Below are 18,844 nucleotides of genomic sequence, written 5' to 3'. Positions count from 1 at the left end.
GATCTTCTGGCACAGTGTCACTGCCAGCACCACTGCATGTGGAAAAGGTTTTTCAGTGATGTTTTTGGAGCCAGGCTGGAGATGGTGAGGTTAATCAGCAGAAGCAGCCAGTGCCAAGCTCTTAGCCATCCCACTGTTGTGCCATGGGAGCCAGGAAGGTGTGGAACACTGCTTGTGCCTCGCAGCCCCCAGAGACAGAGACTGCCCTTGGCCTTCAGGCAGCGTGCTGTAGTCACATGTAAGAAGTGTAATCTGATAGGAGAGTTACGACATTACAAATATTTACAGGAACAAGAATGTAGTGAGATGATAAAAGCTGTACTAGTCTGATTTGGTTTAGTTATATGAATAAAATAAGTAAGGCGAAGAAGTTGATCTGTGGGAAATGGAGTCCAATATGAATGTCTTAAGATGGCTCTGCTTTGGGTAGGGTCTGTTTTGGATGATACTTTGCTTTTGTTGGATGTGTGTGCCTTCATTAGCTATTTGGAGAGGGAGGATTGTCAATTCTGTAACTCTGCTTTTCTACTACGTTTTATAACACTGTGTAAATGTAAAGTCTGCTTGGGCATCTATGATTTTGAGATAAGCTTTTAGATTCTCTGGTAATCAATAATTAGTTTTGGAGTATCTCTGGTGTAAAAGCAAAAACATGTTTTGACAAGATTTTGTGTATTAAGATTTGCTTTTGACATTTCACAAGGATTGGGAAAGGGATATTTCACATAGTACAGTTCTTAACAAGGTTATTTTTCTGGTATTTATGTAGGGTTAAATTTTGATCTGACTAGTTTTCTTGGGCTTTCACTACTCTTCTACTGGTATAATGATAATATATTCTCAGAAGACACCACCTGATTTTTAAGGTTGTAAAATAGGATTTCTAGTAACTTTAGTATGCTTGAGCCTTAAAAAAGTATTGAGTTTTATTTTTTACACAGGATCCACTGGTCTGTGATTTTTCTTACATTAAAAAGCATTTGTTTTATTGTCTTTCATTTACACATATGTCTGTGCACACCTGTAAATACACTGAGAATAAGTCTTATACAAATCCTTGTTGTTATTAAATCACTTGTTAAAGTTCAGTAGTCAAGTCTACATGGTCCTCACAGTTCAACTGTTTCATTTTGTTCTTTACACAGGAGCCCTTACCAAAGTAAAGGAGAGTAAGCGGCACGTGGAAGAGGGGAAGATGGAGCTCCAAAAAGCTGAGGGCATTCAAGAACGTTGTAACATTATTTCCTTTGCAACCCTCGCAGAAATTAATCATTTCCACAAAATTCGTGTGAGGGACTTTAAATCACAGATGCAGCATTTCTTGCAACAGCAAATACTCTTTTTTCAAAAAGTGACACAAAAGCTAGAAGAAGCTCTTCACAAGTATGACAGTGTTTAGTCCCTGATTTGTGGACTTTGCGCAGCATGAACGTGACCCAGGCAGCAGAGCAAATGCTGCTGAAGAGCTGCTGCCAGTGGTAGATGGCGGTACAAGGATGGGTTTGTGTTCACCTGGAACCCGGGTATAATCTCTGATTATGTAGAAAGGAAACAGTTATAGGGCTATGTAGTAGAAACAGTACCACGCATTGTAACTAAGTTATACTGTGTATGCCTACACCATTGTAACTTTTTTGAAATAATGAGTATACTATTTGCCTTATTGCTTTTTGAAATACGGTATCTTAGTGCATACTTCATAGACCTCAAAGCCCTTTGGGTATTTAAGGAAGTTGGCTAGATAAATGCCTGCTTCAGATGCCTTTTTACTTTCCTAGATCTGGATTTCCTAAATTCAAGCAATTCTCTGTTTACAGACTCCTACTAGAGCAGCTATGTGATTCCGTGCCTTTAGACTCTATTTTTCCTTTTCTAGTAAGTCACATTTTTTGTGATTAAATGAATGAAGGGTTGGCGCCTGTGACAGGAACTTATGATGAAACCTCACATTGACTGGAAAAAAATTCAGCTGCCATCCAGTTTGCATAGCAAGTACTTTCTTACGACGAATGTTGGCTCAAAAGGGAAAAGTTAAATTTATTCACACTTTCCCTGGAAATCGAGACTACTTGTTAAATGTACTAGGATGTTAAGCACATGTACAAAAATACACCACTTAATTCCCTTTCTGAAAGAAATAATAGTAAGGGGTGAGGTTTTTTGGTGTTTTTTGTTTGGTTTTTTTGGCTTTTTGTTGTTTTTTTTGGTATACAGCATTACTGTAAGTAGAAAGTTGAAGAACTAGCCTAATAAAAATTACATATATCAAGGGGATATTAATGCAAGCTATGTGGCTGCAACATTTTTTTTAAGTTTCAAATTATTTGCGCTTTGTTCAGTTGCTGATTCAGTTTAACTTCAGACTTGCATCTGCACTGCCGGTTGTCTGAGTTTAAACTCCACTGTGATTCATTAGTTTACTAAGGAAAAAGTTTTTGGGGATTATCAATAAATAAATTATCTGAAGACTTGGCTGAACTGACTTGGAAAACAGGTGGCATTTTTATGTTTGTAACACTCAAGAATTAACAATTGTCTTAATTTTTGTATAAATATTTTTGACAAGCAGGGTGCATTTATAGATATGTAAACACTATCTTTTAAAGAGGTTTATGGCTTATTTCCCTTGAATTAAGTCTGTATTTCTTGCCTATTGATTTCCTTCTTATAAGTCAGTATGAAAGAGGGGTTTTGTTTATCCTATCTTTTCTCTCCTGAACAAAAATAAGAAAACTTTGCAAGGAGGCAAAATGTTTATTTTTTGTTTAATTGCATTAATCAAAAATAGCTTAAACAAATGAAAGCCTGGAAAAGGAAGTTGAGCAACAGTTACAGTTAAGTACAAATCATTCCTCACCTATGCAGCAGAAATGTGCAATTCTTTCAAATGATCATGTGAGGTTTTGTAGTTTAACCCCACACCTCTCTTTCAGAGGAATAACTGAAGAATGTAGTTTTGGCTCTAAGATTCAGCTCCAAATTTTTGGAGATGGCTGTTTTGCACAAGCTGTGTTTGGTGGTGCTTCTAGTACACGCATAAAGCAGTAAAATATAGAATAATGAAGAGGGGAAAGCAAGTATTTGTAAAAGAAAGGACAATCAGCGAGGAAAGACTCCATTTCCAGTCTGTTGAAACAGTTCTGCAAAAAAGATTGACCATAAAATAAGGACCACAGTCATAGAGCTGACTTGCTCTTTACCTTCCTCATGGTGTCTCATTCTACATTCAAAACTCACCACTTCCCCTAACAGCTCTTCCCAGCAGTACTCCTACTTTCCCATACATCATTTATTTATGTGACAGAGTCATGAGCTAGGTTTAAGCTGAGTTCCATGGCTAATGTTTGCTTAAGCCACATACTGTTTTACTAAATGTCTTTACAGTAATTAGATCAGACTATAATCAAGCTGATTCTATGTGGAGGTATTAAGACCTGTTCAGAAATTGATCTTGGTTCAGTAGAAGTATTTTAGGAGGCTGGTATTAATGACATGTTCATGTCCAGGAGGAAATTAAGCTGTGATATGTATTCATACAGCGTTATCAAACAGGTACAGTTTTCCCTAATAAACTGTCATGGCCTTCACCTTACTATCTCATTTGTGAATTTATTTGAGTACAGGAAAAGTGAGTGTAGTAATTGGTTAAATTTGATGTACCAGAAAATTTTGGTTGGAATCCTGGTTTAAATTATTGCAGAGTACAGAAGGGTTCTGGTCTACATCTATATTAGCATTTTCTTCTTTTCCTCAGTCATTGTAGAGTTGAACTGGCTGACGGGTGGAGCACAAGGAGTTGCAGTAAAGGGTGTTGCATAAGGCTGGTGACTGGTCACCAGTGGGGTTCCACAGAGCTCCATCTCAGGCCCCTTGCTCTTCACTGTCTTCATAAATCACTTGGACACAGAACTCAAAGGGGTACTAAGTTTGATGATGAGGCTAAGATGGAAGTGACTGTGCATGCCCTTTAAAGGCAGAGAAGACCAACAGAGAGATGGACAATTCAGAGGGCCAGGCAATCACCAACCATCTGAAGTTCAACAAGGGCTGGTGCCAGATTCTGCACCTGTGATGGGGCAGCCCTGGATGTACAGACAGGCTGGGGAATGAGAGGCTGGGCAGCAGTGCCATGGAAAGGGCCCTGGGGCTCTGGTCCAGGGCAAGCTGAACATGAGCCAGCAGTGCCCTGGCAGCCAGGAGGGCCAAGCGTGTCCTGGGGGCATCAGGGACAGCATCAGCAGCCAGGCAAGGGAGGGGATTGTCCTGCTCTGCTCTGCCCTGGGGCAGCCTCACCTCCAGTGCTGGGGGCACTTCAGACATTAAACTACTGGAGAACATCCAGAGGAGGGCCATGAGGATGTTGAAGGTTCTAGAGGGGAAGCCTGATGAGGAACAGCTGAGGTCACTTGGTCTGTTCAGCCTGGAGGAGACTGAGGGGAGACTTTGCTGTGCTCTTTAACATCCTCATGAGGAGGAGGGGCAGGCACTGATCTCATCTCTGTGGTGACCAGTGATGGGTCTTAAGGAAATGGCCTGAAGTTGTGTCAGGTGAGGTTTAGGTTGGATACCAGGAAAGGGTTCTTCTCCCAGAGGGTGTTTGGGCACTGGAACAGGCTTCCCAGGGAAGTGGTCCAAGCACCAAGACTGACAGTTCCAGAAGTGTTTAGACAATGCTCTGGCATATGGTGTGTCTTGGGGATTCCTATTTGGAGTCAGGAGTTGGACTTAATGATCCTGACAAGTGTCTTCTAGCTCAGCATGAGTTTATGATGCAGGGTGCCTGCATTCTATTAATGCTTGCTGCACTGTATAAGAACTATAGTATTAATTGAATTTGGACCAATTATGACACTGACCACTTATGACTGACTGACTACTGAGTGGCGTGGTCTGGGATCCAAGTGTACTCTACAGTAATGTCAATGTATATTGTGTGGGACTATGGAAGCACCAAAGGAAATCTAACAATTTGAATAAATAAATGTGAAAGAAAGCAAATTTGCTCTGTATCACAAACCCTTTTGTTTCATATGATTCATGTAATTTGTTTTCAATGCATTGCAGTTATTGTGTTGGTAAGTAGTAAGAATCTAGTGTGCTTGTTGGGGTTTGATATCTGCAAGAAGATCCACTGAGGTATTCGTTTGTGTTAAAGTGCTGAATCCTGTGAACCCTGGAATGAACCCTTCAGCATAATTATGTACTTAAAATCACCAACAAGTGGAGAGTGAATAATATTTCTGTTCAAATTGTAGTGTTTACAGTTAGAAATTAGCAACATACTAAAATTATTAGATGTTTGATTCCTATCCCTTTATTTTTTTTTTTTTGTGATATTTGCAGAAGAGAGTTACCCCAATGATTTGTGCATATTCTCTACACTCTTGTTGCAAATAAAATTGGTTTGATTTTAGAAAACTTTAATCAGCTGCCTGCACTGAAAATGCCGACATTACTTGGTGAGGCACAGGTATCTTTTTGGTGAATTACAACATCTGGTTGGCAGTACCTGATTATTTTGCCAGACCTTCACCATTCCAGCTAGCATCTTCCTTGCTGGTTGTCTGCTGCAACCTGAATTCTTCTGGGAAGCTTAAGTGAGAATTGCTCAGCTATTTCTCAAAAGGAGTTCATAAAAAATTTTCAAAAGGGTGTTTTCTTTTTAAATTCTGTAAACAATTTGGCTGGAAATCTTTAGTTCTTTGATACTTTGGAGGAAGGAGTTGATATTTGGCAGACTCGTTATCTTTTACAACCTTAGATGTGCTTTCTGCACAGCCTGTGAAAATTTGTCCATCTATTTCCAAGTTTTACCAAAGTTTTTCTGGGACGTGCAGTTTTGACAGATGAATTTTCTGTAACTCCCTTTTCCTCCAGGCAATGTTGATTCTAACCTTAGTCAGCAGCAAGTGAGGCTTTGACTGTAGTTCTTTTCCCCTTCATTCAGAGGAGCTGCACCTCTCAGGCCGCAAGCTGAGCAAAGAAGCTGTCGATAGGTGCTGGTGGTTTTTTGGGCCTGGCCACGGGAGAAGAGGAGCAGCAGCCTGGAACACAAGCTTGATGTTGTGCCTGGCAGCTACAAGAAGGTGGATGTCAGAGATAGCTGAAGAAGAACACGAAGATAAGAAAATGGTGAGGAGAGAAGGCCTTGTGACTACAAAGGCTTTTTCCTCCAGTGCCTGATGAATGCCTTGAGCTTCCAAAGTATCCAAGACTTTTGCTGTTTCTAAATAGCCATCATGAGCAGGCAGAAAATGGGCAGCTTTAGTTCTGCTCATGGTGAGGACAGCAATGTTTTGCTTCCATCATTAGAAGTTACATTCTTTGCTCAATGGTCTCGTGGGCAGCTGAAAACTGTTGAAGAGCTGGAGGTTTTGAGGCTGAAGGAGATGCCATAATTCAGGCCCAGTCAGGCAGCACGGTAGATGTCGGTGTGGCCTCATGCGTTTCATCACACACCTTTTTTCTTGGGAAGAGGAGATCAGTTTAGGAAATTGTGCACATAAGAACTTCTGTATTAAGGAATACTAAGATTAATCATTCAGGGAAAAAAAAAAAAAGAAAAATTAAAAATATTTCAGCATTAAAATTGCCTGTGGTAACTAGTATATCAAGACACCTCATGGGACATTTGCACTGTTTCCCTGCCTGATTAAGTCCACATGATATAAAGCATTGTGCTAATCAGCTTAAGGTCTTTCAGAGAGGTTGTTGTCTGGCTAATTCTTACTTCTTTTTCAGCATCAGTTGTACTCTGCACTGTGAGAAAGTCCAGGGGAGTGAAGATCAGGTACGGGTGGCTGTCAGCCTGCAGAGTGGTGTTCAGAGAACTTGACTCCGTTCCTGTCTCCACCCAGGCTCTATGCAATATAAGCCATGTGAGATAAATCATTTATATGCTCTCCATTTCGTGTAGGCTTGAGTTTAAACCCAGGAGTTACACCAAACAAGGTGCTGGGAATTCACAATTTTCACTGAAGGTTATACACATTGTGCTTTGGATAAAGGAAATACTTCAAATGCAGAGTTGTCTGGAAAAAAATAATCAGGTATTCATTTCTTTGGGTAGACTTGCCCAAGTTGGAGAACATTTGTAATCCATTAGCAGCAAAAGAGGAATAGTAAACCCAGATCATATTGTTGGAATGTTGCAAATGTAAGTATAATCTCCTTGAAATTAGTGTTCAGATATTGATTTATTTTAAAAAAATCCCTCCTGAGAAAATTAATATTTTGCCTTCAGTATGATGTGTGAGTATTATTTAGGAAATAAGAGATGGGGCCACATGTTGAGTAGCAAGGATTCTCAGTCAGGTACTGTTCATTCCATTAATAGAATGATAAAGGCCTTCTGAGATGAATCATAGAGTGATCATTTGGATGTATATTTTGGATGTATATTCACAGGAAAGCAGAATTAGCCACATGGACTAACTTACTTCTGTCATTTCCTAAGGCTTGAGATGCTGCCTTGTAATTCCATAATTTCTCAATGTAACACAGTGCAGTATAGAATCTGTTGCACATAGAAAAGTAAATTGTGTAATATATGTAAGTAATGTAATTTCTATATACCTCGGACTCATGCGGTTGACAGCAAAGCTCAGACATGCCCTGAGTTAATTTAAATACAAATTAGTAATAGATACAGTAAAAGTTAATTTTCTAAAGTTAAAAGGCATCTCCTGTACTGGCTGATAGACTTGCCACTTAATTTGGTCCCACTTTGAAATCAATGGGATTTTTTTTGCTTGACTCCACTGGGAAGAATATCAGGCTCAGTGAGTTGAAATTACAACCCTCCATCAACCCAGAAGTGTTCAGCCCAGACTATTCCCCTCCTCTGCTCATTTACAATTGAATTTAACATACAGAATTTTGAAGTTGCCTGTCAAAAAGCTCTATCCTGCAATTTTAATCAAAACCATCCCCTATTTTGGGGAATATAACATTATCATTTGAAATGAAGAATGATACTGCTTTTGGTTTTAAAAGACTTTTCCAAGGAGCATGAAAACCTTCTGCAAGAAGATAAAATCAGGAATTTTGAATTTCATCTTTTCTCTCTTGAGTGTTTTAGCTGGCATTAACAACTATTTTTTATGGATAAAATAATGCAGGGGAAGAACATCACATAAATACATTAAAAATTTTAGAGCTCAGTGAGACAGTACAAAGTTTTACTTGCAGTGAGTTAAGGTGACTGTATTTCTGTTGGTACACCCCATGCTATTTTTAAAGATCTTTTCTTTGGAAAAAAACCTAGAGTCAGTTCTTTAATTAAAAGTGAAGATGGTGAAATAGTGTTGAAAGAGTATCCTCCCTTCAATTTCGAGTCACTAGCCCTCAGGTAAGAGTTGCAGGAGACATTTAGTTCCCCCGCTGTCCTTGAGGGGCACTCGGCTGGCTCCCTGTCCTGCAGGAGGCTGCCGCCACCCCAGTGCTTCCTAATGTGACTGGGGAAAGAGCTGCGAACAGCAGTTCAGTTTCACAGACAATTTCTGGTTCCAAACACGTGAACGATGTTGCAAACCGCACTTGCAAAATGATAATTGTCAGAGTCCCCCAGTGCCATCCTGGCAGGGTGCTGCCACGTTCAGTATTTTTCTTTTTGCTTTGTTTAGAGAAATTGCAGGCAAGATGACTACCCCAATTTTTAAATCAAAGGAATTTAGGACCATGCTGCGTGCTGTGACAATTGCTGTGTCAAATCTGTGCCAGTGCTTATCTATCAAGGGTAGATTTAATTTCATATAATTGTAAGAAATACAGAAAGAGTTTTCCAGAGCTTTAGTAAGCAGTGGGAAAACCTTGTTTGCTTGCATCATTGTTCAGGATCTGTGAAGCAAGCTTATCAGAGGTAAGGTCCCTGCTGTCAGAGTGTGGTACCAGGTTTGCTTTGTGCCCATGGGTAGTTGCTATGTAGAAACAGTCTGTCCAATAGATTAATGCAAACCTGACTCAGTGTGCTAATGAAGAATTGCTAGTTGGTAAGAAAAGCATACCTTCTCAAGCTCAATTACCTTCTCTGGGAGAGTCTTTAATTTCAAACATGCGGTAGTATTTAGTTTCTTTTCTTTTCCTTGCCACTTTCTCTGTGGGAGTCACTTGTGAATAAGCATGGACAGCTGCTCTCAGACAGCCCGGACTGTTCCATAAGCAACATCCATTCAGAAGCTGTAGTTGAAAGGCAGCTGTATCTCTGCTTTAGGGTAAATGGTGTGGCAAGGTGCCTTTAAGCTCTGTTTTGAGTGACATGAAAGTCAGATGGAAAAATGAAGTTATGATGATACGTGTTAAACCCTGCATAAGGATGTGGCCAATCCATCATGCTGCAGTGGTGAGCAGCTCAGTGGTGAGCTTGTCCTGTTCTGCTGGTCTTTACACCCAGGTGGTTGTCAGCAACCACACTTCATTCTCGCAGTGTCTCAAATAGGTAAGTTTCTGGGCTCTGCTGTCCATACCCCCACAGCACATGCAGTGACAAGGAAATGTGTCTCATTTCAAGAACTGGTTGCTCACACTTTGGGCCACAGTTCAGGAGCGTATTTGGTTGAAGAAGTTGAGCAATATGAATCTCCCAGTGCCTGGGAGTGGGGAGGAAGGAGTTTTAACTGTTCACAGTAGTAACCAGATAAAGGGCAGACTCTACACCTTGCAACATTGTTCAGTGTATCAGTGTGGTAAGGAAAGCCTGTCTGGAACTTGTTAGGGCAGGAAGATGAGAAAGAAGGGGGAAATAATTGTCTCTTTCCTCATAGCCCAAGTGCAGACTGTGGAGCTGTTTGTTGACAACCAAAGAGAGAAGCTTAAGGATGCTGCAGGTTTCCCTTTGGATCATTCTGAATCGTGAATGCCCGATGGGTGAAGTATCCTGCAGAAGGCAGTTGTGACTATTTTCTCTTTAGAATCATTATTGCTTGGTCTAAAATACAGGAGCAGCCACTCCAGGAGGAACCTCTGGCAGTAAATGTTCAAATGGCGTCAAGGTCATCTCAAAACCTCCCTTGCATTCTTCTGCACTTGGAGACAGCAAGGAAAGGACAAGCCTTAGCTCACACTTATCACAGATGCTTGTTCCTGAGACATATGTTCCTGGATCTCTGAGGCCAAAGGAGTTGGGATTCCCTTATGCATGGGTGAAACTATTTCAGTGCTATCCAGGACATTGTGCAGGAATTAGTGACACTCACACTGGCATCAGTCAGGGCTCAGCATGACCTTGCTCTTTAGCAGGACACGCTGTAGGTGCCCACCTTCCAAAGTGTAGTCTGGGATGTGAGTCACCAGGCTATAAAAGCTTTCACCTGAAGCTGTACAGGAAGGACATAAGCTCTCAAGGGGCTGTGTGCTCATTACCCCAGTGCTCATTCCATCCACTGACTACTTCTGTATGATCTTTTTCTTCTCCCCCTGGGAAATGTGTACGCAAATTGTTCAAGGAGTCAAGTCACCTGATGCAGAGATCCTCTCCATAAGCCAGACACCTTAAACTAGGTTTACAGGGTTTGCATTCCTTATGGGCCTTGAGCAGTTATCTGCTTGGATAGTCAGGAAATTTCATTCAAAATAGATCTAAAGTACATTAGCTAAACCATGTCAAAGCCTTATGTCCATATGCTCATTCAGGATTCATGCTATCCCCATTTAGCCTTATTTGCTCACATACTGAACTAAAGTAAATCAAATTAAGCTTAATACTGAATAAGAGTGCCCAGTGTTTGCATTGGGAGTTATGCAGCTCTAATACCTAAATTCCCATATGTAGCTGACACATGCAAACTAGTCTGAAAATTTTTGCACAGAAAAGATGCCAAATAATTTCCTGTATATTCTAGAATTTATGTAAAATCTGAGTAACTTTTCTCACTTCCAGCATATTTTCTAAACTGGGTTTAGAGGCTAAGACTGCTCTAGTACAGGTCAGATTCCCATTAGGAGCTATAGCTGCCTATCTACAGGAATCCCAAAGCCAGAAAAGGCAGGGCGAGAAAAGGCTTTTCAAGCCTACATGGTTCTCAGGGTTGCTGCAGTACATCACCATGTGTGTGAGGCACGATGTGCCTTCTGCCCTTCACAGCACACGTTGCCATCCTTCTGCTCACAGCCCTCTGCTGAGCTGTATTCCCACGGACCAGTCACTGTCCCCGCTGCCCGAGGGAGGAACAAGCATAACAAAGGAAAACTGGCAAAAACAGGTTGATAAAATTGAATTGTGATCTGTAGCAATTGGCAGTATTGTCTACATGTTTATGCGTAGGGGTGACTCAACTTTTTTCCTATTATTGGTGCATCAGACATGTTCTGTCTGAAACAACTCTGTTTTTATATAAATTTTCTTTACATGTATCCTTTCTACATTGATTACATTACTCCAGTTGGGCTGGCTGCATTCTTAGAATTTGTATTAAAAATTCATTAAAACTTTTGTCAAGATTTTACCTGTCAGATACTTCTTTTCTCTTGTGAATAGCTGTCACTGAAATACTGTTTCAGTGGTTAATTTGAACTCTTTCTGACTCTTTTTTAATTCCTGCTCAAATGTTTGTAATTTCATAGTCTGACAGTGAGCAGAACCTAATCTCTATCAGTGGGGAGATAATGTAAGTGGGCTTTTTCTGATGATGAACAATACTGATGAACAATACTAAGGAGCCCAAAGCAGAGATGTGTCTCAGAGTGTAGTGAAGCCATATAAGCTGCTGCCATGAGCTGCAAAACAAGAATGTTTGGGGATACATTCAAAGAGGCATCCAGTTCTCAAATTATATATTTAAAATACCTTCATTGGCCACCACTCAATCTTGAAAGTGCCTAATTCCATAACTATTTGCATTTTCATGTTTATGTTTTTGAAAGTGATGCGATGGAGGTGCATCCATCACACTTTGCACCTCCCTCAAGGTTGCTCAGGTCTTCCCACGGTCAAATACCTCATTGCTTAAGGTGCACGTAAAATTCATCAGCACAGATGTACTGGACCTTGCTCTAGCTGAGTTTCTTAGAGTTGTGATGATATTGCTAGAGGTTACCTGAAGGAGAGCAAGATCTAGATTATGCATCTGCCCGCTAAGTGCAGTGTCCAGAAACTGAAACCTTAAACTGTGTTCAGTTTCTTCTGGTTGATTATGCAGGCTTTTCTCTGGTAGGAGAGTTCATGGTTCCAGAGGGTTGAGTCCCAACACTTCCCAGCTAAGCTGAGAGCCTCTCTTTAGGAATTCAGAGTGCCAGGTGCATTTGAACACTCATGTGGAAATGCTGGCTATTTTTTTTGCCTTAAACTGTCTTTCACAGAATCACAGATCTATTAGGGCTGGAAGGGACTCCAGGAGATCATCCACTCCAATCCCCTGCAAGGCAGTGTCACCAAGACAGGTGACACAAGAACATGTCCAGGTGGGTTTTGAACATCTCCAGTGAAGGAGACTCCATGACTTCTCAGGGCAGCCTGATCCAGTGTCACCCTCAGTGTGAAGAAGCTTTCTTCATGTTGAGGTGGAACTTCTTGTGTTTTAGTTCATGGCCTCCTTGTCCTCTCACTGGGCGCCACAAAAAAAAGTCCTGCACTATCCTTTTGGCACTTGCCTTTGAGATGTTTATGTGCATTTGTAGTCTTAGATGGATTTATGTGCATCTCTTTTCCAAGTAGTCCCAGCTCCCTCAGTCTCATAAGAAGATGCTCCAGACCCCTGATCATCTTTGTGACCCTTTGCTCCTTGGCTGTCTGGTGCTGAGAAACCCAGAACTGGGCACTCCAGATGTGGCCTTACAGGGCCAAGTAGAGGGGCAGGAACACCTCCCTTGACCTGCTGGCCACACACATCTTGAACCACCCAGGATCCCGCTGGGCCTTCTGGCCAGCAGGACACACAGCTGGATCATTGTCAACTTGTTACCCACCAGGATTCCCAGGTCCTCCTCAGCAGAGCTGCTCTTCAGTAGGGCAGCCCCAGCCTGAGCTGATATTTGGGGTTATTCCTTCCCAGGTGCAGGACCCTGCACTTGCCCTTGTTGAACTTCACTAGGGTTCTCCCCACCCAGCTCTCCAGCCTATCCAGGTCCCACTGAATGGCCCTGTCTGATAAAATAGCCAATATTTCATGTGTGAATTGTGGTGATCCTGCATGGTGCTAGCTCAGGCAGTAAGCTCTTCTGAAACCAGTGACAAGGTTTCGAGTGTCGCAACTACTAGGAAACGAGGCTGAGTTACAGTAAACCACAAACTGCAACATATTCTTTCTCACCTTCTTCAAGATATGTCTTTTTAACATAATAGAAGTTTAATTATCAGGGTATTTTGAAGTGGACTCTATGCCTGTGTCAGGGCTTGCTGATGCAGGCGTCACTGAGTAGCAGTAGCAGGTATCTACTTTCAGGTTGAAAGAAAACAAATGATAAAAAACACACTCCCTAGTTCTTGCACATTTATTTATCAACATATAAGGAAATTGGTATCCTTCAATAAATTGAAAATATTAAAATCCTGTTGACAGCAGTATCTCCCAGCTATGATTTGTTGGATATTTATTGCCCACACTGATGGTTGGCAGCAGATGCCTGCTTTTTCGTTACTGGCACCTCCCTTAAAAAAGAAAAATAAGAAGCTAAACAGACAAAAACCACAAAACACACAAAGAAACAAGTAGATGTTTAAATGACTCTATAACACACTGATACAACTCTTCACTCAGGTTATAATTTCATGTGTTAACTAGAATAATAAACATAATGTCAGTATATCTATACCCCCTGTTCAGTGCTGAGTATTTAGGTAATTTTGTCATTCTCTTCTGCTAATTGTTTTGTGGCTCGCAGACTTTGAAGTAGTGTATTTTCTCTCTTATCATACAAGCTGGAAGAGTGCCCAAAGCATATTAGCTCAACAGCTAACCATTTCTACCTGCTGCTCACTGTCTGCTACTGCTAAATATATGCTAATGATGCTATCTGAGCCTTAGGATGAATTTGTAAATTGTGCTCATGGCAGGGAAATGAATGCTACTTACAAAGGTGACAAAGAAAGCAGCTGCTTTTAGATGAGATGAATCACTACATTGTATTTTACTCTAGGGTAATAAATTATATTTTCAGTTTTGAATTTCTTTTTTGGAAATGTGATTATAGGGCAACAGTAGCATGTGAGAAACCTTTTAAAGTCTCCTGAGGCAGAATAAAGAGACTATAATAGATTTTTTTTAATGATCTGATATTTAAATACATAGAAATCTGTTACAATATGAGTTTTTTAGAGAACTTTTCATATATTGTGTTGCAATTTAAAAACTGCAGCCTTGGAATACTTTATAAGGCTTTTTTTCTTTTCTTTATGTTACTTTTCAACAACACTGTGCAATGGTCGGTATATCTGAATTACTTATGTATAAGATATATCAAAAGCAATTAAATAATATGAGAGCAAATCAAGCTAATTTGAAATTCCAATGTGCTGTAAAATAATGCAGCCTCTGTTAAATATGTTTGGTATGAAAGAAAAATTTAAGCCAACTGTAAGTACAGCTGGAGTTGGAATTGTTTAAACATTTTTGAAAGATTACTAAGATACTTAAAAGACTGTCTGAAAACTTGGGTTCTGCATTTCACAAAGATGCAGAGGAATAGCATTTTGGAAATCTCTGCTGTTCCTCTTTATTTAGTGTTTTTGTATTGCCAGGACAAGTCGTGCCAATGCCCTTCCAACATGCTTTTTCATGCCCTATCCCTCAAACTAAAACAGGAACAGAAGGGGTGAAGAGAATCAGCCAGACACACAGAGTGGGTATTTTGGCTGTCCCTGGTGGGTGTCCCAGGGCACAGAGCTGCTCTCCCCTTGCCTGGCTGCTGGTCCCAGCAGTTCCCAGAGCCAGGCAGTGCCACAGGCTGGGCTGGGAGGCAGAGTCCAGCTTGGGGGAAGTCCTGCAGGAGTCTGCAAATGAACCATACCCACAGCTGGCTACTCACTGGGAGCTGGGCTGACCTCAGGTACAGGACAGCATGTCACCCTGAGGTGCAGAACTGCTGTCTCATGGGAAGACCAGCTCTAGTTCTTAAACCCTGTTCACATGTAGTGTCCTAAATGTGCTGGATCAGTCAATCTGGGAAAAAACAGAGTCTCAATAATTTCTGAATAAGTCATAGAATTTTCTTTCATATGCTAAACTACTGGAAATAGAAACTTTTGAATTTGTCCTTGCTAAGGATGAAACAACATGAAAGAACTTTTGAAAATATTTCTATTTAGCCACAATAAAATACTTATCAAAAAACAATGGCCAAAAATATGTGCAGGAAGTGTGACTGAGAAATAGGAAAAACATCTAAAGAAGTAAACTTAGGACACCAGGTATTTCAGTCACACAAACATCACAGACCATGAGAGAACCACAGTGGCAGGAATTATCTTAACCCACAGTAATTTCTGGAGCTGTGCTTAACCTCTCATAGATAGCACTGAAATTCACCATGTGAGTTTTCACAGAATCACAGAATATCTTCCTCCCTTGTGGGAGGAACCCACAAGGATCATCAAGTCCAGCTCCTAACCCTGCACAGCACCATCCCCAAGAATCACACTCTGTGCCTGAGAGCATTGTCCAAGTGAGCTCTGTCAGGCTGTGATGTGACCACTTCCCTGAGGAGCTGTTTCAGTGCCCAAACACAATCTGGGGGTAGAACCTTTTCCTAATATCTATCCTAAACCTCCCCTGACACGACTCCGGGCCATTGCCTCAGGTTCTGTCACTGCTCACTCAGAGATGAGATCAGTGCCTGCCCCTCCTCTTCCCCTCCCAGGGAAGGTGTAGCTGCAGTGAGGTCCCCCCTCAGTCTCCTCTCCTCCAGGCTGAGCAGACCAAGTGACCTCAGCTGCTCCTACAACCCAGCAGCTTTAAAAGAAAACCCAAGCTTTCTCAGTCCCTTCACATACATCGTGGTTGGAAGATGACTGTGAAATGTTTTGAGTTCTTTGTGAATGTGTTCCTATTAGAGAATTGTTATGGAAACCTAAATATCTCCAGAGACAAGACCTCTCTGCTGTGTAAACCTGTAGCCCTGCAGTGCAGTACTGCCTTCCAGCAAGAACCCATGAGCTCTGCAGGAGCTTTCCAAGGCCTCGTGACTGAGACTCCTCAGGTTCGCTCTGTCTGAATATCTCTTGACTTGCCTGCAGCTCTGTTTTGCTTTGTTTAACCTCCAGTTAACCAGGTGCCTGTGGCTAATTCCCTCTGCTTGTGTTTATCCTGTACTTGTGTGGTACAATCGTGCTTTTACACAGCTGGCAGTAGCAAGCAGTGGCACTGTGTTAAATGAGATGTTTAAGGCTCTGCCACACAATATGGGGCACACAATAGAGGTGCGGTATGACAGCAGAGGATGTGAGAAGTGGAGATACAGAATTCATCACAGACTTAGGGGGGTGGAGCAGTAAGAGATGGGCCACAGGTCTGGCACTTGAGACTCACCAGTTGTCCATTTTAGAAATGTGGATCCTGATCTGGATTAATCTAATTTGACAGCTAACAAAGGGAACATGGAAATAATATCTAACATACATAAATAGTATTATATGTAATAAATGCATTTGTAAAATGAAGCCATAAACCAGGAAAGCAAAAGAAAGGTAAAAAATTGCTTTGGAAAGCATTAAAAAAAAAAACCCCTCTTATCCCAAGTGCATATCAGGAAGGAGGAAGAATCCAATGTCATGACCATCACATTCCTCATGGTGAGTGACTCCAAGGGCTATGGTTGATGCTGTTATTCTCTCCAGTTGGTCCAGAGTTCCTGAAGGTCCAGAGGAAAGTGGAAGGGTGAGCATATGTCCAAAGAAAGGGGTAGAAAATATTAAATATGGGCATGACAATTTTATTATTGCTATGATTGAGTCTTTTCCTGTACAGAAGTGCTCTAACTGCATTCCTGGTCTCCTTTCTCCTGCAATAATAATATCTACAGTCTTGAATTGTAGATTAATTAATAATTCTTGAAGTAGACCATTAAGATTTTTGTTGCAGTAACAATAAATTCTTGGCTTTTTTATGTATGTGTCATGCTTTCTCTTAGTTCACAAAGAAGATTTTGAACATCACGGTGTATTATTTCCCGCACAGAAGGCAAAGAAATGTTTATTGTCAACTGGGGGGTGCCTAAGACAAGGTAGGCCAGCACTCTGAGCTCGTTGCCCAGTACTGACACTGACTGCATGGCTACACTGGAGCTAGCACCCTTTAAAAGTTGATTTACCCGGTCATATTTTCAATTTGAAAATTCTTTTGCAGACACTGTTTCCTGAAGAAACACAGTGTTTCCAGTCAAGGGCCTCTGTGGAAAGCAGAGGAAAGCAACATGCCTGTTGCTCAGTTTGGGTGAGCCCCTCCCTCTTGCTGAGTCCTGCCTGTCCCTTTCTGGCCCAGGTCTCTGTCTCTGGTCTGTCTGGGTCATCCCTAATGCTGACCATCAACCCTTGCCCATAGCAGAGTAAAAGGCACAGGAGAAAAGGACAAATTTAACCTCAATCATTCTGGGAGGAAAGCAGGCTTGATAACAACCATGCCAGTGCCTGCCTGTGGGAATGGGAGGGCAGAGATTTAGCAGCCATGGGAGACCCCTGGCCTTGATCTCAGAGGGCAGAGTGTTTTGTCTCTTCCCTGGCTCTGTCTCAAGAGCTGTTATTACCCACAAAGTATCTCAAGGTAAAGATACTACTCTCTTACCATTAAAGGCACCATGCTGAAGTCATGTTAGGGTCTCCAAAAGGAAATTTTGACCATGTCTGAAAGACTTGGACCTCCATTTCTGGAAATGATGTGTTTATATATTGAACTGAGGTTAACCGTGAAAAGCAGTACTGTGCAGCCATAAGCATCAGAGGACCAAGGAACAGCTTGAAATGTCAGGCAGGGAGCAGTAGAAAGATCTTTACAGTTTTGGCAAAAGGAGATGGAAGTGGGAAGAGAGGTTTTTATTACAGATACCATCTGATGGTAGTTTTACCAGGAAATAACTGTATATTTATATTTTTAGAGGCAAGTCTCCAGCCTAATAATACTACTATTGCTGTCTGCTGAGAGTTGCTGTGCCTGTGAAGTCCCATACACTGAGCAAATTGCCATAAAGCAGGAACTGTGCTGCTGTGCAGAAGTGAGGGCTTCACTCAAACAGGTGAGCTCGGGTTGCTGTAGGTCCATGGAAACAAGCATGCACAGATGTTAGTAGGCACAGAACAAGGCAGTGGAATAAGCCTTTATTTTATATTGCTTTTTCTGTTGTCTGAAATCTCAGGACCATAATTTCAAGTTATGAATGCCTATGTAGTTACACGTGCATGCATACATTCACATTCATTCTCTGTACTTTGAAAATAGATACTCATGCAAAATAAACTCTTGTGCATAATAATTATCACCAGAGGATGTGAACTATTCTGATTCCTGACTGCTTACAATGAAATGTCCTCCAGCATATTCACTGCACAAATTTTCTATTTATTTCCCTTCAAGTATACACTGATTAAATCTTATACTGATTTGCAGTTTCCTAGATTCAGAAGTTAATTACACCAACCTATATGTTGCCATATCTTGTATGCACAGTGCTTTGAGAAAGTACCAGAATTAACAGCAGTATCTTCAGAGGCTGCTCTGAGTGTAATAGGTTTGGATGTATTTCTCAAAAAAAAATCCACTTGCTTGGCATTTGATGCAAAGGGTTAGAAGACACACCATCTAGCCTGAAGCATGTAATCTGCATCTATATTGACTTTAGAAAGGTTTTGTCTCTGAATTTGAGGTGCCACATCCAGGCACCTCTTGAACACTTGCAGAGATAGTGACCCCATCTGGATTGGAGG

General features: G+C 41.3%; 1 protein-coding gene across 3 annotated transcripts in view; it reads left to right on the top strand.

Annotated features, from left to right (window-relative positions):
- SNX18 (sorting nexin 18) overlaps positions 1 to 18,844 on the top strand; it is a 98,286-nt gene that overhangs the window by 17,432 nt on the left and 62,010 nt on the right. Inside the window, exon 2 of one of the 3 annotated variants that reach the window (XM_058043441.1) lies at positions 1,146 to 3,592. The exons of the other annotated variants lie outside the window; for them this stretch is intronic. Coding sequence (XP_057899424.1) covers positions 1,146 to 1,399 — 254 coding nt within the window. The 3' untranslated portion in view covers positions 1,400 to 3,592. Of the gene's footprint in view, positions 1 to 1,145; positions 3,593 to 18,844 lie in introns of those variants that run through there. 3 annotated transcript variants of the gene reach the window in all.

The sequence above is a fragment of the Melospiza georgiana genome, chromosome Z (assembly GCF_028018845.1).
Source record: "Melospiza georgiana isolate bMelGeo1 chromosome Z, bMelGeo1.pri, whole genome shotgun sequence".
Classification (NCBI taxonomy): domain Eukaryota; kingdom Metazoa; phylum Chordata; class Aves; order Passeriformes; family Passerellidae; genus Melospiza; species Melospiza georgiana.
This window is presented reverse-complemented; position numbering and strand designations above follow the sequence as displayed.